We start from the raw sequence: 21,514 nt of genomic DNA on the forward strand, positions 1-21,514 counted from the left end.
TCAGACTTAGGGGACTGGCTTAAAGGGAATGTGCAAGAATTTAGCAGTTTCTGACTGAGTTTGGGGACTTGCGCAAGAAATGCCGTTACTCGCTATGTTAGTTTTGAATATATATAGTTTTGCAGACAGAGAGTAGTTCAAATATAAATACACGGCCCCCCTCCCATACTATATTTCACTCCCTTCATCCCCACCTCCTTTTTAAAAGTAGACGAGAAAGGGAAATGGAGAAGGGGGGTGGGGGAAATAAACAGGATAAAAAGGGGCAGGAAGGCGTGCGGGTCATATACTTGCCCATCCAGCTACACGCCTGCCTGCCCCTTTTTTCCGTGTTCACATCACTTGCCCCCAAATCTCTTTTATCTTTCCCTGTCATCTGTAGAGTTCCAGGGAGATATTTCTAGTAATTAATTACAGAATGGTTATGTCAGTCTGTAATACTGGTAATCTTATTTTCAAATGATTGCTATTTTTCTTTTAACTTTTTTCTTAGTTTATGGTTTTCTAGATTTAATCAACAATCACTTTACAATTTCCTCCATATTTTCAGGATTATTCTGGTTTTCATGGCCTTTCTTCAAAAACTCTTAAATTGAATTAATTGCCAATTGTCCCCTCCCTTACTCCCTGCATGTTTCATCTCCCTCGAGGTAAAAATAAAACTTGGACGTCCCTGCATAAAGTAGCCTTTTTGTCTCAATGATGAAACTTTTTTAAATTTTAAAATTATTATAATCAAAAAGAATGGTAAAAATGATAAATCTAAAAAAAATACAATAAGAAAGTTATTTGAAACAAATAGGAAGATTTTTTTATTAAAAATGACGTAAACCTCTGTCCTAATGAAATAATTGAATAGAAAAAAGTATCGTATGATCAGTAGTTAGAACTAATAGATTTTACATTTTAATTAATGTATATAAATAAAATCAATGGTGCTCTGCCTCAGGGCCTATGAGAGAAAACACCCTGTAGTCTATAGATTGTTATAATTGATGAATTTTCTCCGTCCAAACTGTGACTGTAACTTCATGGGTTTTGTCGGCTGTACAGCATTTACTCAAAGTGGTTATAGCTGACACAATATTAACTTGGCGTTATTTAAATGTAATTGTGACTACATTCTATTTTTGCTATGGTAACAGTTCAAAGGGGGTATTAACTTATCTTAATGCGTTTTACGCTTAAATTTTAAGATAAATTCAAATGTACAATTAATTAGTTGTTACTCTCGATTACCAATAAAATTGATTAAATGCTGAACAAAGCAATATTGTGACATTCGTGGCATTGTCAGCTATTAAGGCAGCACAGCTGCTCTAGATTAAATATGTATTTTAACCTAAAGACGTTGACCAGAATACAAAGATTCACTTGAAGATCTTATAAGTTCTATTATATTTTTATTTTACAACCTTTGAACGTTATTACTTAAACTTTACTACGGGATAAACTTTACTATGGGATGCAGGAGTGGGATGTTTTTATTATAGAGGCGATTTCACTTCAGAGGGTGGATTTCCCCCCCCCCCCCTTCCCAAATAGTTATATTCTATGTGAAGCTTCCCCTATATGAGAAACTAAGTTGGTTTATTGGTTTGAGATCTTAAAAGACAACAAGAAAAAACCTTACTACTTTTTCAAAAAGTGTTTTTATTCCTATATCTTGTTTGTTAAAATTGAATGCTTACGATATTTAAATTTACATTCATTTAAATTCAGTGTTTTTTTTTAAGTACATAAATCGTCCAAGCTGCTTTACTATGGATGTAGTCATCCTTGATAATTTTAGAATATTTATTCTGTTTCAGCTTCAATTTTTTCATTGAAGTTGTCAGGCAGTTCTAGTACTTCATCTGGTTCATCTAAAAATAAAAAAATAAGCAAGTTAGGTCATAAATAAATCTGCACTGATTTTTTGTGGTTTCCCTGAAAGTGACTAGTCGAGTGCAGAAAGTAAAATTAATCTTTTTGAAATAAATTGAAAATGAGAGATGGGGGGGGGGGGGAATTTATTTTTGGTTATAATGGGTAAAGGGTATACCGCTAGGGGTTGTTACTTGAAAAAAATCTATCACCCCAACCTTATTTTTAAAAAAGTGACAACTTTATGAAGCGTAAACTAACGGTGTACAAATAAAAAAAAAATAACCAAAATTTAAATCATTGGGTAAAGAAGAGGAATTATTATCTATCTTCATTGAGGGTAAACATCTTTTTTTATCGTCCATTGTCTTATCCCTTGAGATCCCTGATTTACCTGATTTAACTATTACGGTAGTAATAACTGTTTCTACAATTTCTTCAGTACTGTTATTATCACCCTTAATCAAATTTAAACATTAATCTCCGCTGTCCTTTAAAATCTCAAAAACGGCTTTGGTTTGAGGATAGGATGTCTGTGTGTCTGCCTGTAACGAAAAAACGCACTAATCGCACCAATTGTGTCATTCTTAATATAATTATATTTTGCCGCTGTAATAAACCAATGACATGTCTCTATGTTGAAATAAGAGTGTGTTATTGGCTAATTTTGACAAGGATTGGTTGATTTAAGCGGCAAAATATAAAACTGAAAAGTCCAAGTTGTCTCATGGGTAAGGCAATGTATGTAGAATATACGTGGATATTATGTCAGGGGAAAATCGTTGCCAATTTAGAAATCTAACATGGAACTCATTTATTATTAAGATCGTTTATCCAGTAGGAGGGCGTGTTTCACTTTCAAATCTGGTGTAAAATCCAAGTAATAATAAATCTATTGATAAGGATTACCTGTCTCCTTGTTGTTTCAGTGATAATAGTTTCAATAGTTTCTGTACCATCAGAGTTTATTGTAGATTTTGTCTCCGTCGTGGTTTCTTCGGCATCTGAAAGACAAAAATAGATGCTTTCCCTGCTAGTGCCCATTGAGCACTGAAATCCCTACTTTTTAAAAATAAATTTGAAATAGGAAAAGCACTGGAGTTTTTTCCTAACACTTACCCATGAGGAAGTCCTAATCTGAAGGGGCCACCCAGTACCCAATATAACAAACAAAAGAACCCCTCCTAAATTTCACAATTGATTTAAAATAAGTGGAAGGTTTCAGTGATCGACTAGGCACTTTGAGGAAAAACACTGAAAAATGGTGAAAGATGAAGGTTTAATATTGTTATTAATAAATCATCCACTGTATTTATGCCAGTTTCAGAAACGGCAAAGTCCCCATTAATTATGTTGATATGATAAGAACACATAAAAGGAAATATTGGTTTCTTGGGGGTAGAAATGTCTGATATCAAGTCGAGTATTTGTCAACAATGGCAACCTCTTAGATCTAGTGAGTTATACGGTAAAATGCTTCTGGTAATAGATTATAAGCTTTTCCTATTTCGCTCAACATGGCATGACATGTACCTTCAGCTGTTTTGCAGCTAGTGGCATTTAAAAATTCACAGATATTTGAAGATAATCGTTACCAGGAACATTTGACCGTGAACTGCACTAGATCCCAATTTTTATAACATTAAAATAAAATAAACCTGGATTAGAAGAATCTCCGTTGGTGGTGACTCTAACAATCTTTATCTCAATATCATCATTTGTAGATGTTGGCTCTTCATTTTCCTCCTGTAATTGATGCATTATTTTTACCCACTCTATAACAGTTTGTGTCTGTCTGTTGGAGTTTGCAGGTTTATCCTTTTTTAGGTATCAACAATAAATGTATAAGTATGTATGTATAATCCTGACAACTACATGACCCAAGTGGTGGTGACCCTTTTCGTCTGCTAGCAAATTGCTTTTTGTTCTTTAGTAGGGATTTGGCTGTGTTTTTATTTCAGATGCTATTAGTCGACTTCAAAGAACCGATAGAAAATCAGCACAGGGTCCCCCCCCCCCCCTGCGTGCAGATTTACATATAGCTCATGCCCCCACTATCCTCTTACTTCTATGAATTAACTTTTCAACATATATATAACAGTTTAAAAAAACCTCCGTATGCCCTATCAACAAAAAGTAGTTGATCGAATGTATTTCAAACGGGATACTGTTTACTTTATACCAATAGCTTTGACCTATATAAACAACATATATAAGATTCGTTATTTTTGGACGTTATCATCCATTTTCATTATTATTTTTTGTATGTAGAGATCATATAATCTATTTATATAACATAACCTAAAATATGAATAAAAAAGATTGCAAATTAATAGAGAAACAAAACTGGAATTATCTAACAAAGTTTCAGTTTACTATCCTTGGAAAGCTGTCTGTAATACGAAGCGCTAGATATATATATTGGTATGATTATTCATTATTGCTTCATAAAGGATAAAATTTCTACTTACAGTAATTTCTTGAATTTCAACGGCTGATACTTTTTCTTCAACTTTCTCATTGTTTTCAACAGTGTCTACTTTATTTTCTTCTACAATAAATGAGGAATTTAAAAGATTCTTTTATCATTAAATACATTATGTAAGTTAAAGATTTAGAAATAGATTTATTATTAACATATCTTAATTTATATAATTAAAATGATAATTAATTTATATATTATTTAATTAATTATTTAATTATTTATTATGTAATTTTGTTTCCTTCTATAAAAAAAATTGGGCGCTTTTACTTGAAGTGCCTTTCGAGACTAGAAACCCCTCATTTTTTTTTAAATTGCAAAGGAGATTTTATGCCAGTAATGCTGGGGCCTTTTCCTTGCTGGCCTATAACTGCAGTGCCCTAAATATACGGTGCCACCAGGTACCCGATATAACCTAACTCAACCTTACCTAAAGTAAACACAAACACACGAAACACTACCATTTTCCTATTATTTTTATTTTTTTTTTAAGAAGGGTAGTGTTTCTGTGATCGACTAAGCACTTTCAGGAAAATCGCCAAATTTTCAAGTGTTTTTATCTGAACCTGTTTAAATATCCAACGTTATAAAGTTACAAAAATCAACCCATTAATAATCTAGTTAGAGCATTGTCATTTATATTGTATTTAATTTTTTAAAAAAATTACTAAATTCTGTTATCCTAATGTGCCTTGTGATTCATGTGCATTCAGAAATCTTATTATATAAAGTAGTAAGCGTTTTTTATCTGTCCCGAAGGATCTCGCTAACCGCTGAACCGATATTGTTCTCCTTTACAGTGAAGCTTCTTATAAGTCCTGGGAAGGTTTTAAACTACTTTTGGAGAGGGTGTCTTCACCCCCTCCCATAAAAAAAAGGTTTTTTTTTACTCTTTTGAAACTCAAATTTAAAATGGGATGAGTTCCACTTTTTCCCCTCTTACCTTATTTGCCACTAGAGCTCTAGGGGCGTAGCCACTAGTAAAGTATATATGAATGATAATTATTTTGCAGAATCATTAATCCTATTCCTGGTTCTGTAGCAGGTTCAGTAATTACTTCCTTGGAATCTTCTACTCTTTCAATTGGTATCTCTACTTCGCCTCCTAAAGCAGTGAGGAATTTAAATTGGTTATGGTATGAGGGAGCAAATGGGTTACCAATATTTTAAAAGCAAAGCTTTTCTATAATTAGGGTCGGTCCGTCCGTCCGTAACGGATAGGTTTTGTCGTTAATTTAGGCATGTTAGAATTGTCCTATCGATTTCAAACTTTGCATGGTGATTCCTTTAGTAGTTAGGTACGATTTAGAAAGCGTAGCAACTCTATAATCATTACCAGAATGTCCGTACGTCCATTTTAAACATGTCGATTTTTTTACTTTTTTAACAACAAATTTTCATGTGATCTAATCATCCGATTGATTTTATTTTTTGTATAGTAATTCCTGGGACAACAAAGTATAATGTTATAAGCGAAGCAACTCTATAATCAAGTCCTAAAAAATGTAAGTATGTTCATTAACATTATCATGTATCCAGCAGTTTTTAAACAAATTTACTTTTATTATTTTGGTTCGACTCTTATAAATTTATATTTTGATTATTCAGTTCTGACACTGTACAAATGTTAATGTCCATTTGTCCTACCGTTTCAGTGCTTCGCTTTTATGGATGCTGCTATTCCCCTAGAGGCATCTGGGGAAACTTGAGGGAGAGGGAAAGAAAATGTAAAATTCTTCCCCAATTTTTTTCAAAGGACGATTTCTCTTGGTGGTAGAGGTACCCCTCCTTCCCTGGACCTTTAATATTCCCGTAAAGGAGAAACAGATCGGTCCATCGGTAAGCGAGATCTTAAGCGACAGACACACTTCCTGTTACTTTTATACAAGGATATGAAAGGCGTGAAATGAATTATAATAAGCAATATTGTTAGTTTGACTTTTGATAACATTTGATATTGATCAAGCCAAATTAAACCAAAAATAAAATAAATATTGTCCATTGTCTCATCCCTTAAGAGCCCAAATATTTATTAAAAACATTATTGTTCCTTTCACTTTACGATAACATTTGATCTTTAAACAAGTATAGACCAGAGAAAAAGAAGATACAAATAATTGGAAATTTATCTTTCCCTTATTTTTTAATAACTTGTTCCACTATTAGTAAGCCTTAAATTCTATCATTAGAATGAATAGATGAAACAAGGATGACAACATCTATAAAAGCGAAGCACTGAAACTGTAGGACAAAAGGCCATTAACACTTATAAAGTGTCAGAACTAAATAATCAGAATATAAATGTATTAGAGTCGAAGCAAAATTGTAAGTAAATTTGTTGGAAAACTGCTTGATACAGGATAATGTTTATGGACATACTTACAATTGTCAATTTTAGGACTTGATTATAGAGTTGCTTCGCTTATAACATCATACTTTGTTCTCCCAGGAATCAACATATCAAAAATCAGATCAATTGGATAATTAGATCACATAAAAATTTGATGTTAAAAAAGTTAAAAATCAACATGTTTAAAATAGACGTACAAACTTTCTGGTAACGATTATAGATTTGCTTTGCTTTCTAACTCGTACCTAACTCCTATAGGAATCATCATGCAAAGTTTGAAATCGATAGCTATCCGTTACGTACGGACGGACCGACCCTAATTATAGAAAAGCTTCGCTTTTAAAAATAAAACAAACAATTATATGCTTCAATCATCATTGTATCTAAGAACTAGAGTTGGCTCGATATAACTATCTCCCTATTGGCTAGTTTTCTATATGCATATATATTTCTCAATAAATCTATTTCCCTCACCCGGCATTACTATTTAAACGGAAGTAAATATTTAATAATTTAAATGATCTTAAAAAGATCTTTTAAATTATATTTTTTTCTTTACATTACCATCACCAAAGGGTTTATTATATGATTACAATTTTAGTTCAATATTTGAACACACAAAGTGTCGCCACAATCGAATTCTTTTAAAACAGAGTTTTCTTAAATTTTTTATATCATAAATTTAAATTTTCTTTTTTATGATTAGAAATTAAATACTTCATTATAATGTAAATAGCAACATGAAATGAAAAAAATGAATTTGTTTTTAATAAAGTAAAATAATGGGTCTTATCGTTCTGGGCAATGAGAGTTTATTATGGATTATTGGAGCACTATGAGTTTTCAACGAATAGTCCTTGGAAAACTTGAGCTCGTTTATAGACATTTATTTCCTATATAGATCTGACATGGATCTTGAAGCAATTAAGCAGGCCGTTTTGTACAGGTTAAAAATTGGAAGATTTCATTAAATAAAAGTTATCGCAAATATACTTAGTAAATAACCAATCAAAATTCAACAAAAAATTTTGTACTTGCCCATGTCCCCTCCCTCCCAGGGTTTAACTGGATATATATACAATTTTATTAATCCTGTTTTTAGACAAAAAATTAAATTGTTATTTTATAAAGAAACCGTCGACTTTTTAATTTAATGGTTGTTTAGAATTATTATTTCCACGTAAATAATTTTTCTAAAGGATTTTATCATAAATTATAATTCAAGTTTAGGGACAAATGTTATAAAAAAACATTAGAATGACGAACCAGTTTATTTGATACAATTGTGTAAAGTAATTTTAATAGCGAAGATACTCAAAAACGACTATTTCTGTCTACTTGTATCACAATATTTCCTTTTAGTTGTCTTGATAGTTTGCTATCTCTCTTTCTCGCTCTCTCTCTCTCTCTCTATATATATATATATATATATATCTTTCTCTCTCTCTCTCTCTTTCTCTCTCTCTCTCTCTCTCTCTCTCTCTCTCTCTCTCTCTCTCTCTCTCTCTCTCTCTCTCTTTCTCTCTCTCTCTCTCTCTCTCTCTCTCTCTCTCTCTCTCTCTCTCTCTCTCTCTCTCTCTCTCTCTTTCTCTCTCTCTTTACTCTCTTTCTCTTCCTTAAAACCATCACAATACTTAAATGTTAAAACAGAACAGCCTAAAACATAGGACATATGAAAGCTTTTTTAGAATAGAGAACCTAATCAGCCCAGCATTATTGAGATTTTAAGCTTCAGACTAAGAATTCTTACTACTTTATATAACACAATTATATATGTTTTATGATTGTCTCCGTCCGTTTATAAATCTTTTTAGTTTTAAAAGCAAAGATTTTCTTTGCAATTGGCAATTTTATAACTGACTGAATTTATGTTTAATGTATTACAGTTAGCGTCTAGATACCCATAGATGGGTTTTTTAATCAAGAATGCCGCGTTTTTTCGACATTTTTTAGACTGGTCGTCTTCGTTCAATCAATCATTAAAATGAAATTATCTCGTAGGATTTAAACAGAGTTTACAACTTAGGAATTCAAAATTTTAAAATTATTATTTCAGCCATTTGTATAATGTCTAATAAAGCTCAAAAAAGATGCATTAATTAATATACAGCAAAAATGGATTTAAGATTATTTATATTTCTTCTGTAAAAGCCGTACCAACAAAAGCGAAAAAAATAAATAAATAGTTGTATACTCTGTTCAAATACTACAGGGCATTTTCATAAAAATGATTGATTGAACGAAGACGACAGATCTAAAAATGTCGAAAAAACGCGGCATTCTTGATTCACAACCCCATCTCAGAATACCGAGATTAAATTAGAAAGTGAACTAGTCTCTCATAGATAGATCTATTTAATCATAAGATTTTATTTAAAAAATTGTTGTAAATTTTGATTGTTATTATTGCCAAAGAAAAAGTTAAAACAATCATTATTGGTTTGTTAATTTGCAAGCCTCGCTTTGATGCATGTTGCCATCCTTGCTTAATTTCAACAGAACTAGTTCAACTCTGAAAGGTTGGATTTTATTTTTTTTTTATTGACGTTTTCAAAAGATATTTATAATTAGATTTATATTTATTCTACATCTAGTCTTTAAAACTTCAATGAAGCAAAATTTTTGTTTGTCCGTTAATATCTAGCTAACCATTTAACTGATTGAGTCCATCATTTTAGGCAAGCTCTACATAGTTCCCAGGAGACGGTTTTAAGCTATTTTTATTAATTTCCTCTGGATGTATAGGGTTATATTTTTCTTCCCCCTCCCCTCCTTCTAATGCAGAGCCCCTAGATGCTGTAAGTGCAACTGCTATTCCCTTTAAAAGCAATACACTTTAATGACATTGATACTGAATTAGCTTGACCTTAGACAAGCTATTTATGAAAATCACAATGGCAATAACTTTACTCCTTATATGAGGGTTTTGATGAAGAACTTTATAGGAACACTAGCGGATTTGCCCCTAGCCTCTAGGGGCTTTGCTCAAAAAGGCAATTAGAAAAATAAAAATAAATAAATAAAAAATTTTAGCTGCAACCACTTATTTCGTACTGAATAAAAAAAATTGAGAGGGATTTTTTTGAGGGGGTTGGGGATGTCTCCCCCCCTGAAGAAAAAAGCCTAAAACCACCACAGGACCAGTAGGTATATTCCCTGAAGGGTAGAATCCAATCGGTTCAGTTGTTACCGAGATCTTAAGAGACAGACAGACGGACGGACAGACAGACAGACGGAGAGACATCAAGCTACTTTGTAATATAGATAGTTGTTCAGGATTTTTGTTCTTCTCAACAATATTAATTAGTTTAAGCTCCTAGGGGAGGATATTTGAGCTAAACATTTTCAATCATAATTTTCTCAAAAATAAGAATTCTTTAGATTTTCTGATAGCCATATGACATTAATCTGACGAGGCCCATTTTGTTCCGAATTTGTATCACTTTTGAAAAGTGCGACTCCAGTTACGTCATATTTTTCTTTCCCGAAAAAGGGAAGGGGGAAAGAAAAAAAAGGGAAGGGGGGAAGAAAAAAGAGATGAGAGAAAAGGGGGTTTTCCCCATCTCTTTTAAAGAGATTTTCTTCCCCCCTTCCCTTTTTCGGGAAAGAAAAATATGACGTAACTGGAGTCGCACTTTTCAAAAGTGATACAAATTCGGAACAAAATGGGCTTCGTCCATTAATCTAATTGAAAATGAACAACAAACTCTGGAATTAATATTTAATTTTCCCAACTGAGGAAAATTGTCTATAATACGTTACTTTAAGTAACTATTATTCACCTTTATTTTCTTGTTCAAAGGCCTTGTAGGACTCCAAAACCTGCAGAAAAAATAAATATTTCAATTTTAATGAAATTTAAGAGTTCTTTTAATTTGCTAAATTATGTTTAGTTTGAAAAGAGTAATAAACAAACTGTATTGTATATCAATTGTTTTTTTTCTAAAAATAAATAAATTAAGTTCATGTTTTAATCTGTAAATTGAGAAAGTTCTCATTGTGACGTCATAAAAATGATAAAGATGAGAGGAGAAGTGGAAAAGAAACCCCCTAAAAAGAAATGGATAATAACTTATTTTTATGACGTCACATATTTTGATAGCTAAATGAAACATATTGATTCACTAGATAAAAAATATTGGTGTACAAGTTTGGACACTGCTAGTTTGTACTATCCAATCAAGATTTATTAATTGTCCTAAAAGCTTTTACACCAACAAATGAGAGAATTTGTGGAGAGGTATATTTTACAGTCCAATATCCCCTCCCCATCTAGAATAATTACCTTCAGTGGTATTTGTCTCAACCCATCATCAACCTCTTCTACCCCAACCTCTTCTCTAGTGTCAGCTTTTACTACCCCAACCTCTTCTGTAGTGTCAGCTTTCATTTCCCCCACCTCTTCTCTAGTGTCAACTTTTACTCCCCCAACCTCTTCTTTAGTGTCAGCTTCTACTTCATCTTTCTTGTCATCTTGTTCAATTGTTTCTTCAACCTTTTCTTCAGTTACCTTAAAACAAGAATGACAACATCCATAAAAGCGAAGCTCTGAAACGGTGTGACAGACGAACTTTAACTCTAGTATATTGTCAAAGCTGAATATACAAAATATAAATATAAAAGTTTTGGTAAAATTATACGTAAATTTGTTGCAAAACTTCTTAAATACAGTATACTGTTGAAGGACATACTGACATTTTTAGGACTTGATCAAAGATATGCTTCGCTTATAATTTTGTACCTTATTGTAATAGGAATCAGTACTCAAAAAGTCATTTCAATCGGATGATTATATCACATAAAAAATATTGATATTAAAAAGTTAAAAATCAACATGTTTAAAATGGACGTACGGACATTTTGGATAAGAATATAGAGTTGCTGCGCTTTCTGAATCGTACCTAACTAATACAGAAATCATCATGCAAAGTTTAAAATCGATAGGACAATTCTAACATGCCTAAATTAACGAAAAAAAGCTATACGTTACTGACGTACGGACGGACCGACCCTAATTATAGAAAAGCTTCGCTTTAAAAAAGAAAGAATGTTGTATAACATGTTTTGTTATCAGATGGAGACATTTTTTGTAATTTATATTGCTAGTCAAAGTTTTATAAACACGTTCTCTAATTCGTTGCTTAAAAACTTTTTTATTCAACAGAAAAGGAAGAGGAGGAAAATTTTCTAAAATGTTTGTCTAGGGCTAATATAGAAAAAGTTAAAATCAAATCAGCTAAGAAATAAAAAAAAGTTGACTCAATGACTAAACCCATCCTTATACTAAAGTAACAGGATGTCTGTGTGTTTGTGTGTATGTTTGTCCTGAAGGATCTGGCTAACCGCTGAACTGATCGGGTTGTCCTTAATAGGGTAGCTTCTCATAGGTCCTGAGAAGGTTTTTAACTACTTTGGGGGAGGGTACCACCCCCCTCCCAAGAGAAACCACAAAAAAATCGAGAGAAAAAATTTTTGCTTTAAGACTTGAATGCATCATAGAAATTAATTCTCAAGTAAAAACCTAACATTGAAAGTTCCACTTGAGGCCTCTAGGGGCGTAACCGCTAGTAAAAAATTAAGGTCAAGTAAACAGACATTATCAGTTAAAAAGGAAAGTTACACTTTCTGTACAAATATAAGAAGCGGGGGCTCGGCTCCCTAGCCTACCTAGCCACGGGCGCTCGGCCCCGTAGCCTATAACCTAACTTAACCTAATTGTAAAATTTTTGGTTGAAATGTTTAGATACTTTTGTCAAAAAAACCTCCAATAGAATTTTTCTACTTTTAATCGTATATGAACTATATCAAAATAAAATGTAAGTAAAATAACCTCTTTTTCAACAGCTTCAGCTGGATCGTCTTTCTTTTCAATAGTCTCTTCAGTTGTTTTAATTTCAATGTTTACTACAGCTTCTTCTTTAGCCTCTGGTTTAGTGTTGTCTAAAAATAGAATAAAATCTGGGAGATATTATTCTCAGACTAAGCCTATACCGTTTTGTTTATAGTGAAGGTCTCAATCTCCCCTCGCTTTTTAAATTATAATGATTCTTGGAACACAGTAATAGTGTCTGACTGATTATGACGTAACAAAAAAAATTAGCCAATAAGAGGCCATTATTGACTTATGGTAAAATTTATAGTGGCCTCTCATTGGCTAATTTTTTTGTTACGTCATAATCAGTCAGACACTATTACTGTGTTCTGATTCTTGTATTTTTAGGTACAATGAAGAAAACGTATCATATCTTTTACCAGAAAGTTCGTTTTTACAATTATTTTATCTTTTTTCTGACAGCAATGAAACATTTGACATCTTTTCTATCAAGTTTTACAAACTGATTTCTGAGACGTTTTGAAGCAATACAAATATTAAAGAAATAATTTAATTGTATTTTGTATAATAATATACTGTACTTAGGTATTTTTTTTGGTAATATCCTCTTAGAAATTTTTTTTCAATTTTGAAAATTTGAGTAACCCCCTTCCCTCCCTCCTCCCCCCCCCCCCCCAACAGAACTCTGGCCGAAGCGCTCGGCCCCCTAGCCTGCCTAGCCACAGCGCTCGGCCCCCTTGCCTGCCTAGCCCCAGCGCTCGGCCCTCTTGTCTGATTAGCCGAAGCGCTCGGCTCCCTAGCCTATAACCTAACCTAACCTAAAATAGTTGTTCTCTGTCGGGGGAGAACTCAAATTTTCAAAATTGAAAAAAAAAAATTTTAAGAGGAGAACGCAATTTTTTTCTATGAATGATACTTTATATTAAATTTTTGTTCAAACTTCAAAGAAATATTAAATATATCAAATACGGTGTTTATTTGTTGAAGTTTAGATATGTCTGACCACTTCCTATGTTAAACATTTATGAATGTTGTCGTCCTTGTTTTGTGCTGTGTGTGATTATCTATTTTTTGAGATATCTAAATAGCCCAATTATTCATTATCAATCTAAATATTTAAACGAGATTATTTAAAGAAACATTTTTTTTTAGCAGAGAAAAGATTAAATAAATGTTATAAAAATTTTAAAATATTACCTAATATTGCAAATAATTAAAATCGATACAAATTTTAATTTCATATTAAAAGTCAATTTTTTATAGATTTTTTTTGTAACATGTTATAAAAGTTATAAAGTAGAAAATATATGTGTACGATTTGTTTTGAAAAAATCAAGTATGATTTGTTTTTGCTGCGCTTTTTATAGACAAATAGCAAAAAAATGTTTCCAAATCTTTTAGATTAATTTGAAAACACCGAAACGAGGAATAAATACTTAAACCTTTTAGAATTCTAATACCTTTCCTTGAATTATATTAGCAAATGTGGGTTTTTTCAAATATCTTATCTTTTAAATAATATTCTATAACTAATAGAAAATTCATAATTTCTAAAAGTTAATGTTAGGAAATAAGTCAACCTTCCATCCTTTTTTTTATATTTTTCACTTACATGTATTTTCCCCGTTTTTTAAAACAAACAAAAGCTTTAACATTTGGAACTATTGAATAGTTTGCTCTTTTTAGAGAACTTAAAAAAAGAAGAATGGTCGTCTTTGTGTTTATTGAATGACGAGCAAATTCAGAGTCTGATTTATAAGTAAATATTCTGTAAAGAACGTGTCCTAACTTTTGTGATTTTTTTATAAAAAATAGCTAGTCGGTGCTTTAAGTAAGAAGTAGATGTAAAATGTCTACAGATATGCAATCGGTTTTTTAGTAATTTAAGATTTTTTAAAACTTAAGTTAGTTTTAAGGTACTAAAAAGCAACAAAAAAATAAGAAATTTGCCATCATGAAAAAAATAGTAAGATCTTTAATTTGACACCTTACTTTTTGACTTCTGTTGAGTAATTATTGAAAAAATCTATTTTGTTAAAGCTTTGATAGGAGAAGCTTAAGTGTTGCACATCATTCAACCAATTAGAGCGCAGGTAGTTTCCAACCCACCTATCCTATTGGTCAAAATTTATTAACTTAAATTGTATTTCCGCTTTTAGATTAAGAATTATACAAAAAACGAATTTTATAAAAAAAAATCCTTAAAATTTGATGCAGATTTCAAATCTCCCTCTAATATTAAAAGTCCTTCCAACTTTTATATCCTAGTATGTATATAGTCAGGCGGGTAGGGGACATTATGCTGTTTATCATACTAGTCCCCAAAGTTTTATAATTACTTTTTCTTATTCGTTGACGACTTAATAATCATTTTATTGATTTTTGATTGGTTGGTTCATTAAGTTAAAAGTCAAAATGTTTCAACCACTAATTATAATCTACAGAAGGAGTAATTTAATTATTGAGGATGTACATCAATTTATCGTCCATTGACTTATCACTATAGAACCCTGGTATTAAGTACTATTATGTACATTTTCTCTTCTTCAAACTAAAAACAATTCTCGATAATTCAATAAATATGCGCCAACACGCGGATAAATATTCGACAAATTTTCTTTTTATTCAACCAGGCATATTTAGGGATAAGATAATCGATGATTGATTTATGTACAATCCCAATTGCAATAAACAAAATTACCAAATCTTTGTATTGCAATTATTTGTGGAACGGTATGGACACAGCTATTTCGTGTAACTTAAGCAACACATAACAAAAGTTCTCAAAGTTTGAAGATATTTATAAAACCTTGGGTACCAGTAAAATTTAAAGTCTAATCACCCACAAGCTTCATTTTCAAGTATTAAAAATGAATCTTTTTTTATGATTGTAACAGATATCATAGTTTTAAAATGTTTAAGATTTCTGTATTTTTCTTTCTGTTCCTTAATGCACTCACCAAAAGGGGCGGGTTCTATGGTTATTTAATTCTTTGGTATAGCAGCAAATACAGGGATTTATTATGAGAATTTATGTGCACACCCAATAATGATATAGCAAATTACTCCTTCTGTACCCCTTCTAAAAATTTTATGTAAACAAAAAAGAACATAATTATGAAACATTAGGAAAAATATAATCTACAGCCAAATCCGCTTGTGCTCCTTAATGGTGGGAATGTTGTCAAAAAATTTCAGCATTCTATCTTTAGGAGCTGAGTAAATCCCATTTCCCCCATAGCGTTACGGACGGACTGACGGACTGATGGACGGACGGATTGACAAAGTGAATTATAGAGTAGCTTCGCTACTAAAAATATAATCTACAGTCAAATCTGCTCCCTTCCTGCTTAATATTTTGAAAAGTTTTGATTAGATTTTGAAAACATTCACTGTCCAAACTTTTCCAAAAATAAAAAAAATCTACAGAAGGGAAAATTTTAACCGTTATTGGAGTGTATATCAATTTATCGTCCATCGTCTTATCCCTTTAGATTTTTTTGTTTGTTTGTGAATTAGTATTACTTTTTAGATCTATTTAAGTGATAGGAAGATTTGCTAAGAATGTGATTATTCTTAAAATAATGTGCTTAGAAACCATCTCTGATAATGTAAACTTTATTGATTCTTAGAAATCTGAAAAACTTTCTTTTTATCTTTTCCGAGACATCGAATAAAAATATAAAAAATAACGAAATAGGATGTTTTGAAGTACAAAACATATGAAATGAAAAAACAAGGATGGTCATATTCAACAATGATTTAGACATCCATAGTGGGACTAAACCCCAAGCGGAATAGACATTACTACATATAGTATATGAAAAGTAAAGGATTAATTTTCCGAATCCCTGAAAGATAAATTGGTTTAGTCATTTGCAAGATCTTACTCAATATACAATAACAAATCTAGCTACATTAATATATTAGATAACAAAATTAAATAACTTTACAGAAAAAATAGTGCAGTCACACATACTGCCAGTTGAACAATAATAACCACCTCCCCCTTATATTTAAAACAAAATTGAAAATAAATAGGATAGTTTTTTCTATGCCTAACTTTGCGGGGCTACTTAGTTTACATCCTAACCTAACCTTACCTCACCTAAAATATCAAACGAACAAAAAAAGATCAACTATTCCTTCCTTTTTCAACTTAATGCAAAAAAAAGTTTAAGATGACATTTATTTCTCAAGGGTTTTTTAATAGATTATTAATATTGATTTGACATTCAATATTCATCAATTTGACTTTTCACACATTGCATAAAAAGAATTTTTAAAAAATAAGTAAAATAGTATTGAAAAAAAAAATAATAAAAAAAAGTTTTCAATCTGTCTGTTAAGATGTGCCTACTTGTAAGAAAGCTTTTTTAGGGAATATTTTTTCAATTTTGAAAATTTTTATACTCCCCACCGACAAAGTAATGAAAATGACCGCAGTTTTCGGCCGCTTAGCCAAATAACCTAACCTAATTGTAAAAAAATTGTTTCGTCGGGGGGTGGGGAAGGGTGTGTAAAAATTATTAAAAAAATATGTAAGAGGATAACTCCGTTTTACCTTGATTAGTTTCCTCGTATGCCTTGTAAGATTCCAGCACCTTAAAAACATAGTATTTTTATTTTCTCTTGGTGTAAAGTTTCTATATAAGTCAGGTATGTTTGTATCATAGGCGTCCAAGGGGGGGGGTAATGGGCCATTTGGCACCCCCAAACGATTCTGGGGGTGCCGTAGGCACCCCCAAAATTTTGTGAACAATACCCCCCCCAAAAAAAAATTACCCCTACCTTGGGGGTGCCGTAGGCACCCCCAACGATTTTCGGGGGGGTATTTACCCCCCCCAAACTATTTTGGGGGGGGTAATTACCCCCCCAAAATAAATGTTCTTTAAAAAAATTTTTTTGGGGGGGGGTATTTACCCCCCCAAATTGAATGTTCTTAAAAAAAAATTTTACTGAAAATTTTTTTTTGGGGGGGGGAGGGAGTAATCCCCGGCCCCCCCCCTAAAAAGTCATAGTGTGACTCGAGCCTTGAGGTGTAATTATTTTATGTTCCTCGTTTGGTCTCCTAATAGTTAATGAAAAGTATATCCTAATGTTTCAATTAAATCAGATCTTGAATATATTTTTGTTTTGGTTAATTGTTGTTAAAATCCCAATTTTCTTTAGTTTCTCTCTCTTTTTATTGTCTTTTACATAATTTGCATCGTGGCAACGCCCCTTAAGGGGCAATTCGTCGTATTTTTAAAATGGCTTTTGATAGTTTATTTTAGGATAGGTTATATTGGTTTAGGCGATTGCCCCACATGGTTAAGCAATTGGCCCCCCGCAGGGGCTAGAAATAGGAGAGAAGCTTGTGTGAAAAAAACGAAGAAACGCCCCTTAAAGAGCGTTGCCACAAAAGGGACTATACCCCAATATAGTCCAACCAGTTAAAACAGTTCTTAACCATGATAACAAAAAATTTAATAGTTTGATCATGTTTTATTTGCTTGGGCCTTTATAAGGGCTAAAACCATCCCGGGGATCTATGATGTAATTGTAAAGCACTGAAGATTCCATAAAATAGATACCTAACTAAATTAAATATTTCATTAAATAATGAAAAAGAATTTCTATAGGCGATTTCTTTCGGGAGGATGTCAGGGTGTCTCAAAACTAGTTATAAAACTTACCAGGACCTATAAGACGCTTCACTTTAAAGTATAATCATATTGGTTCATTGGTTAATGAGTTAATTATTGTATTTTTATGTTCTAAAGAATGAGATACTACTATATATTTGAATAGTAGTGGCGCCCTTAGCATCTAAGAACTCGTGTTTTCTATAGGGTAAAAAGGGAGGAGAAAAATAGCCTAAAACCACTCAAAGGATTGACCTATAATAGTGTGGAACCATCATGGGATCTATGTGAAGCTTTCCTAAAAAGGAGAACTCAGTATTAAAAGTAATGAAATCTGAAGCTATAGTCAAATAAACCTTACTTACTACTTTATGTTATAGGATAGTACTTATTAACTTAATAGATTAGGTAGGTGCTTTTTTTACATAATTAAATTACCCCCCCCAAAAATTTTACCCCCGGGGTAAATTAGTTTGGGGGGGGTAATTACCCCCCCCCAACAGATTTGGGGGGAGTATTTACCCCCCCCAACAGACTTTAGGGGGGGTAATTACCCCCCCCCAATCAAATTTTACCCCCGGGGTAAAAATTTTGGGGGGGGTAAAAAAAAATTTCGGCGCGCTTCGCGCGCCATTTTACCCCCCCCAAACACGAATTACCCCCCCCCCCTAAAATCTTTTACCCCCCCCAAAAAAAAAAGCTTGGACGCCCCTGGTTTGTATGTTTGGTTTATGGCTATTTTTTTCTTTATTTTAACATCAGGGTCTGTACGTTCGTCCGTCACATTAAGCGAATTCTTATAAATTTGGTATTGTGATTCCCAAGAAAACAAAGTACAATGTTATAAGCAGAGCATCTCTTTAATCAAGTCCTAAAAATTTAAGTATGACCTTAATCAAAATCCTGTATTTATACAGTTTTACAACAAATTTACTTATAATTTTGTTAGACTTATACATAGATATATTCTGCTTATACAAGTTTGATACTCAAGTGTTAGTGTTTGTTTGTCTTACCATTTCAGAGCTTCGCTTTTATGGATTTTGTCATCCTTGTTATATTTTCTTCCTTACATAATTAAATATGTTTGCCTTAATATTGAGAAAGGATATTTCTTTCTGAGCTTATCAGTTTTTTTTCTATTAATTTTGTGTTAAATATACATCATCTCATTTATGAAAGAACTAATTAATCTCAAAAAGGAAAAAGTTTAAAATTGTTTCTTCCTACAGTTCTTTTAAACTTTTGGATTAATGAAAACTTGGAAAATATATCAAATAGTGCTTAACTACACAAAACCTGATTTTTAAAAACCGAAAAAAAATTAACTACAATTGGCCTATCACTGAATATAAAAATACCTTTATTGGAATAGATCTTTCTGGCTCTTCATTTTGACAACTTGTTTCCTCTGTTTTGATTTCTGTTTGGCAACCTGGCGTCTCTGCTTCTTCGGGTTGGCAACTTATTTCTGCAACTTCTGGTTCTAGTTTGGGATTAGTGAAATATTATGAAACAACTTTTTTTCAGTTTTTACATAAAGAGCACTAAAATATTTTAACCCAAACAATGCAGGCAATTTTAGTAAGAGGGAGAAGAGGAAAATGAAAACTTAAATAGAAAATTAGAAGCCTCTAACTAAAAAATTAAGGTTACAAGAGCCGTTCAAAGTTTGCGGGAGACCTGGAGGATCAGGATCCGAAAAAAATACTGGATGACACGCCAAAGATTGTAATTATCATACTTAAAAAGTCATTTAATTATGGCCTCAAATCTTTAACAGACTTAATTAAACAGAAATAAAAATGTAAGGGATGGTGGGGGGGTTATTTCTCATAATCAGGCAAAAGCATTTGGTTTTTTCATAATATGCTTCCCTGGCGCTGGTGCCGGGGCTTCTTGTTGGCTTGTTCTTTGTTCAGCGGATATTACAGGTTTCTCTTCCTCTTTATTTTCTAATTAAAAAAGTTATTTATTGGAAGTGAACCTTTCATACATTTAGAGACGGTCTGTACGTTGATACATATACACCTACTGTACATTTAAATTGTTGATGGAAAAGTTTGGACACTGCTAGACGCTAGCTTGTTTAATGCCTTCCCCCCTTTACTTATTTTATTTAATTATTTCTTTACTTTTCCAGACTGGGCAAAAAGAATTTACCCTATTCTAATAATGGGCGTCTAGCTCTAAAACTATTGAACCCATTTCTTGTAAAAAAATCTGAGGTAAATTCTTAAATAACTTTTTTGGCTCACTGCCTCACCAAAATCAGTAAGGCTAGCAGTGAGGCCAAATTATCCCCACCTAATTTTTAGCGAGCCTTACTGATTTTAGTGAGGCAGTGAGCCATAAAGTTTTTTAAGTATCCACCTCTGTACATTTACAAATATGCACCTTCAAACAATCAATTGTCCTTCGCTTTGAAAAGGGTTTTCTGGTGCTACAGAAGAGTGATTATTTTTTAAAAATTGGCTCCGCTACCTATTATGTATGTTGTCCTCCTAGTTTCTATTAAATTTCTATTTCTGTCCCTTATTATAACTAATCTATCAAAACTTCATTTTCAAACATTTTGTAATGAATGTAATTTTTAGATTTCATTAAAATTTTAAATTGACCTAAAAACGTTCCATAAAAAATCTCAGAAAATCACTGAATAACATTTCCTAATAAATTATTTATTTTGTCCAATTATTTTAAAACTGGATAAAACCATTTATCCAATGATATATATTTAAAAAAAAACGTATCTAAATAAAATAATTTAAGTTGATTTGCAATTTAGGACCAAAAGCACCAAACTTAGTCGAAAATTCAATATATAATTTTAGTAAGACATACTTCAGAAAAATTTGCTTCAAATAACTCAAATTATTCTAATAAACACAACTACTTCATCATAAAGATAAAGTTTTGAAAGGGTTTAGTATGGAACAAAATCGATTCTATGAAAATAAAATTATAACCACACGGTGCTTTCCCTCAAAGCGCCTAGCGATCATAGAACCCCCTCACTATTTTGGAAAATGAACATGGGGAGGGGAATTTGTGGTTTTTTTATATCAGGTTAGGTTAGGTTATATTGGGTACTGGGTAGCACCTCATGGTTAGAGTACAGCAGGAAAATGCCCCCCAATAGGGCTAGGAATAGAATAATTTATTAAGAGTTTTTTTTTAAAAGCGCTTTAGTATTAAGAACAAATTTAAAAAAAGCTATTAGATTTGTAGTTTATAATGGACAGAACTGTTTTTGTTAAATAAATCTATGGGCAAGTTTTAATTCCTTTTCTTCTCGCATTTCAAAGGATCTTGAAAAAGTTTTTTTTCTAAACGAATATAATGTTTCTTTTAGA

General features: G+C 32.0%; 2 protein-coding genes across 2 annotated transcripts in view; both read right to left on the reverse strand.

Annotated features, from left to right (window-relative positions):
- Positions 1-1,612: 1,612 nt before the first annotated feature.
- LOC145324408 (uncharacterized) lies at positions 1,613-4,812 on the reverse strand. The gene is made up of 6 exons (XM_080166999.1): positions 4,779-4,812; positions 4,338-4,417; positions 3,525-3,612; positions 2,776-2,870; positions 2,261-2,324; positions 1,613-1,865 (listed from the first exon to the last, which is right to left on the reverse strand). The coding sequence occupies exons 1-6, from the start codon at positions 4,810-4,812 to the stop codon at positions 1,798-1,800; spliced, it is 429 nt and encodes a 142-aa protein (XP_080023125.1). The 3' UTR covers positions 1,613-1,797.
- Positions 4,813-5,325: 513 nt separating this feature from the next.
- LOC145324409 (uncharacterized) overlaps positions 5,326-21,514 on the reverse strand; it is a 57,721-nt gene continuing 41,532 nt past the window's right edge. Inside the window, exons 23-30 of the mRNA XM_080167000.1 lie at positions 20,036-20,113; positions 19,520-19,644; positions 17,096-17,135; positions 12,529-12,638; positions 11,098-11,208; positions 10,984-11,016; positions 10,481-10,520; positions 5,326-5,453 (exon numbers count right to left, since the gene is read on the reverse strand). Coding sequence (XP_080023126.1) covers positions 5,326-5,453; positions 10,481-10,520; positions 10,984-11,016; positions 11,098-11,208; positions 12,529-12,638; positions 17,096-17,135; positions 19,520-19,644; positions 20,036-20,113 — 665 coding nt within the window. The remainder of the gene's footprint in view (positions 5,454-10,480; positions 10,521-10,983; positions 11,017-11,097; positions 11,209-12,528; positions 12,639-17,095; positions 17,136-19,519; positions 19,645-20,035; positions 20,114-21,514) is intronic.

Source organism: Acartia tonsa, chromosome 7 (assembly GCF_053477335.1).
Source record: "Acartia tonsa isolate MP-2025a chromosome 7, ASM5347733v1, whole genome shotgun sequence".
Taxonomy (NCBI): domain Eukaryota; kingdom Metazoa; phylum Arthropoda; class Copepoda; order Calanoida; family Acartiidae; genus Acartia; species Acartia tonsa.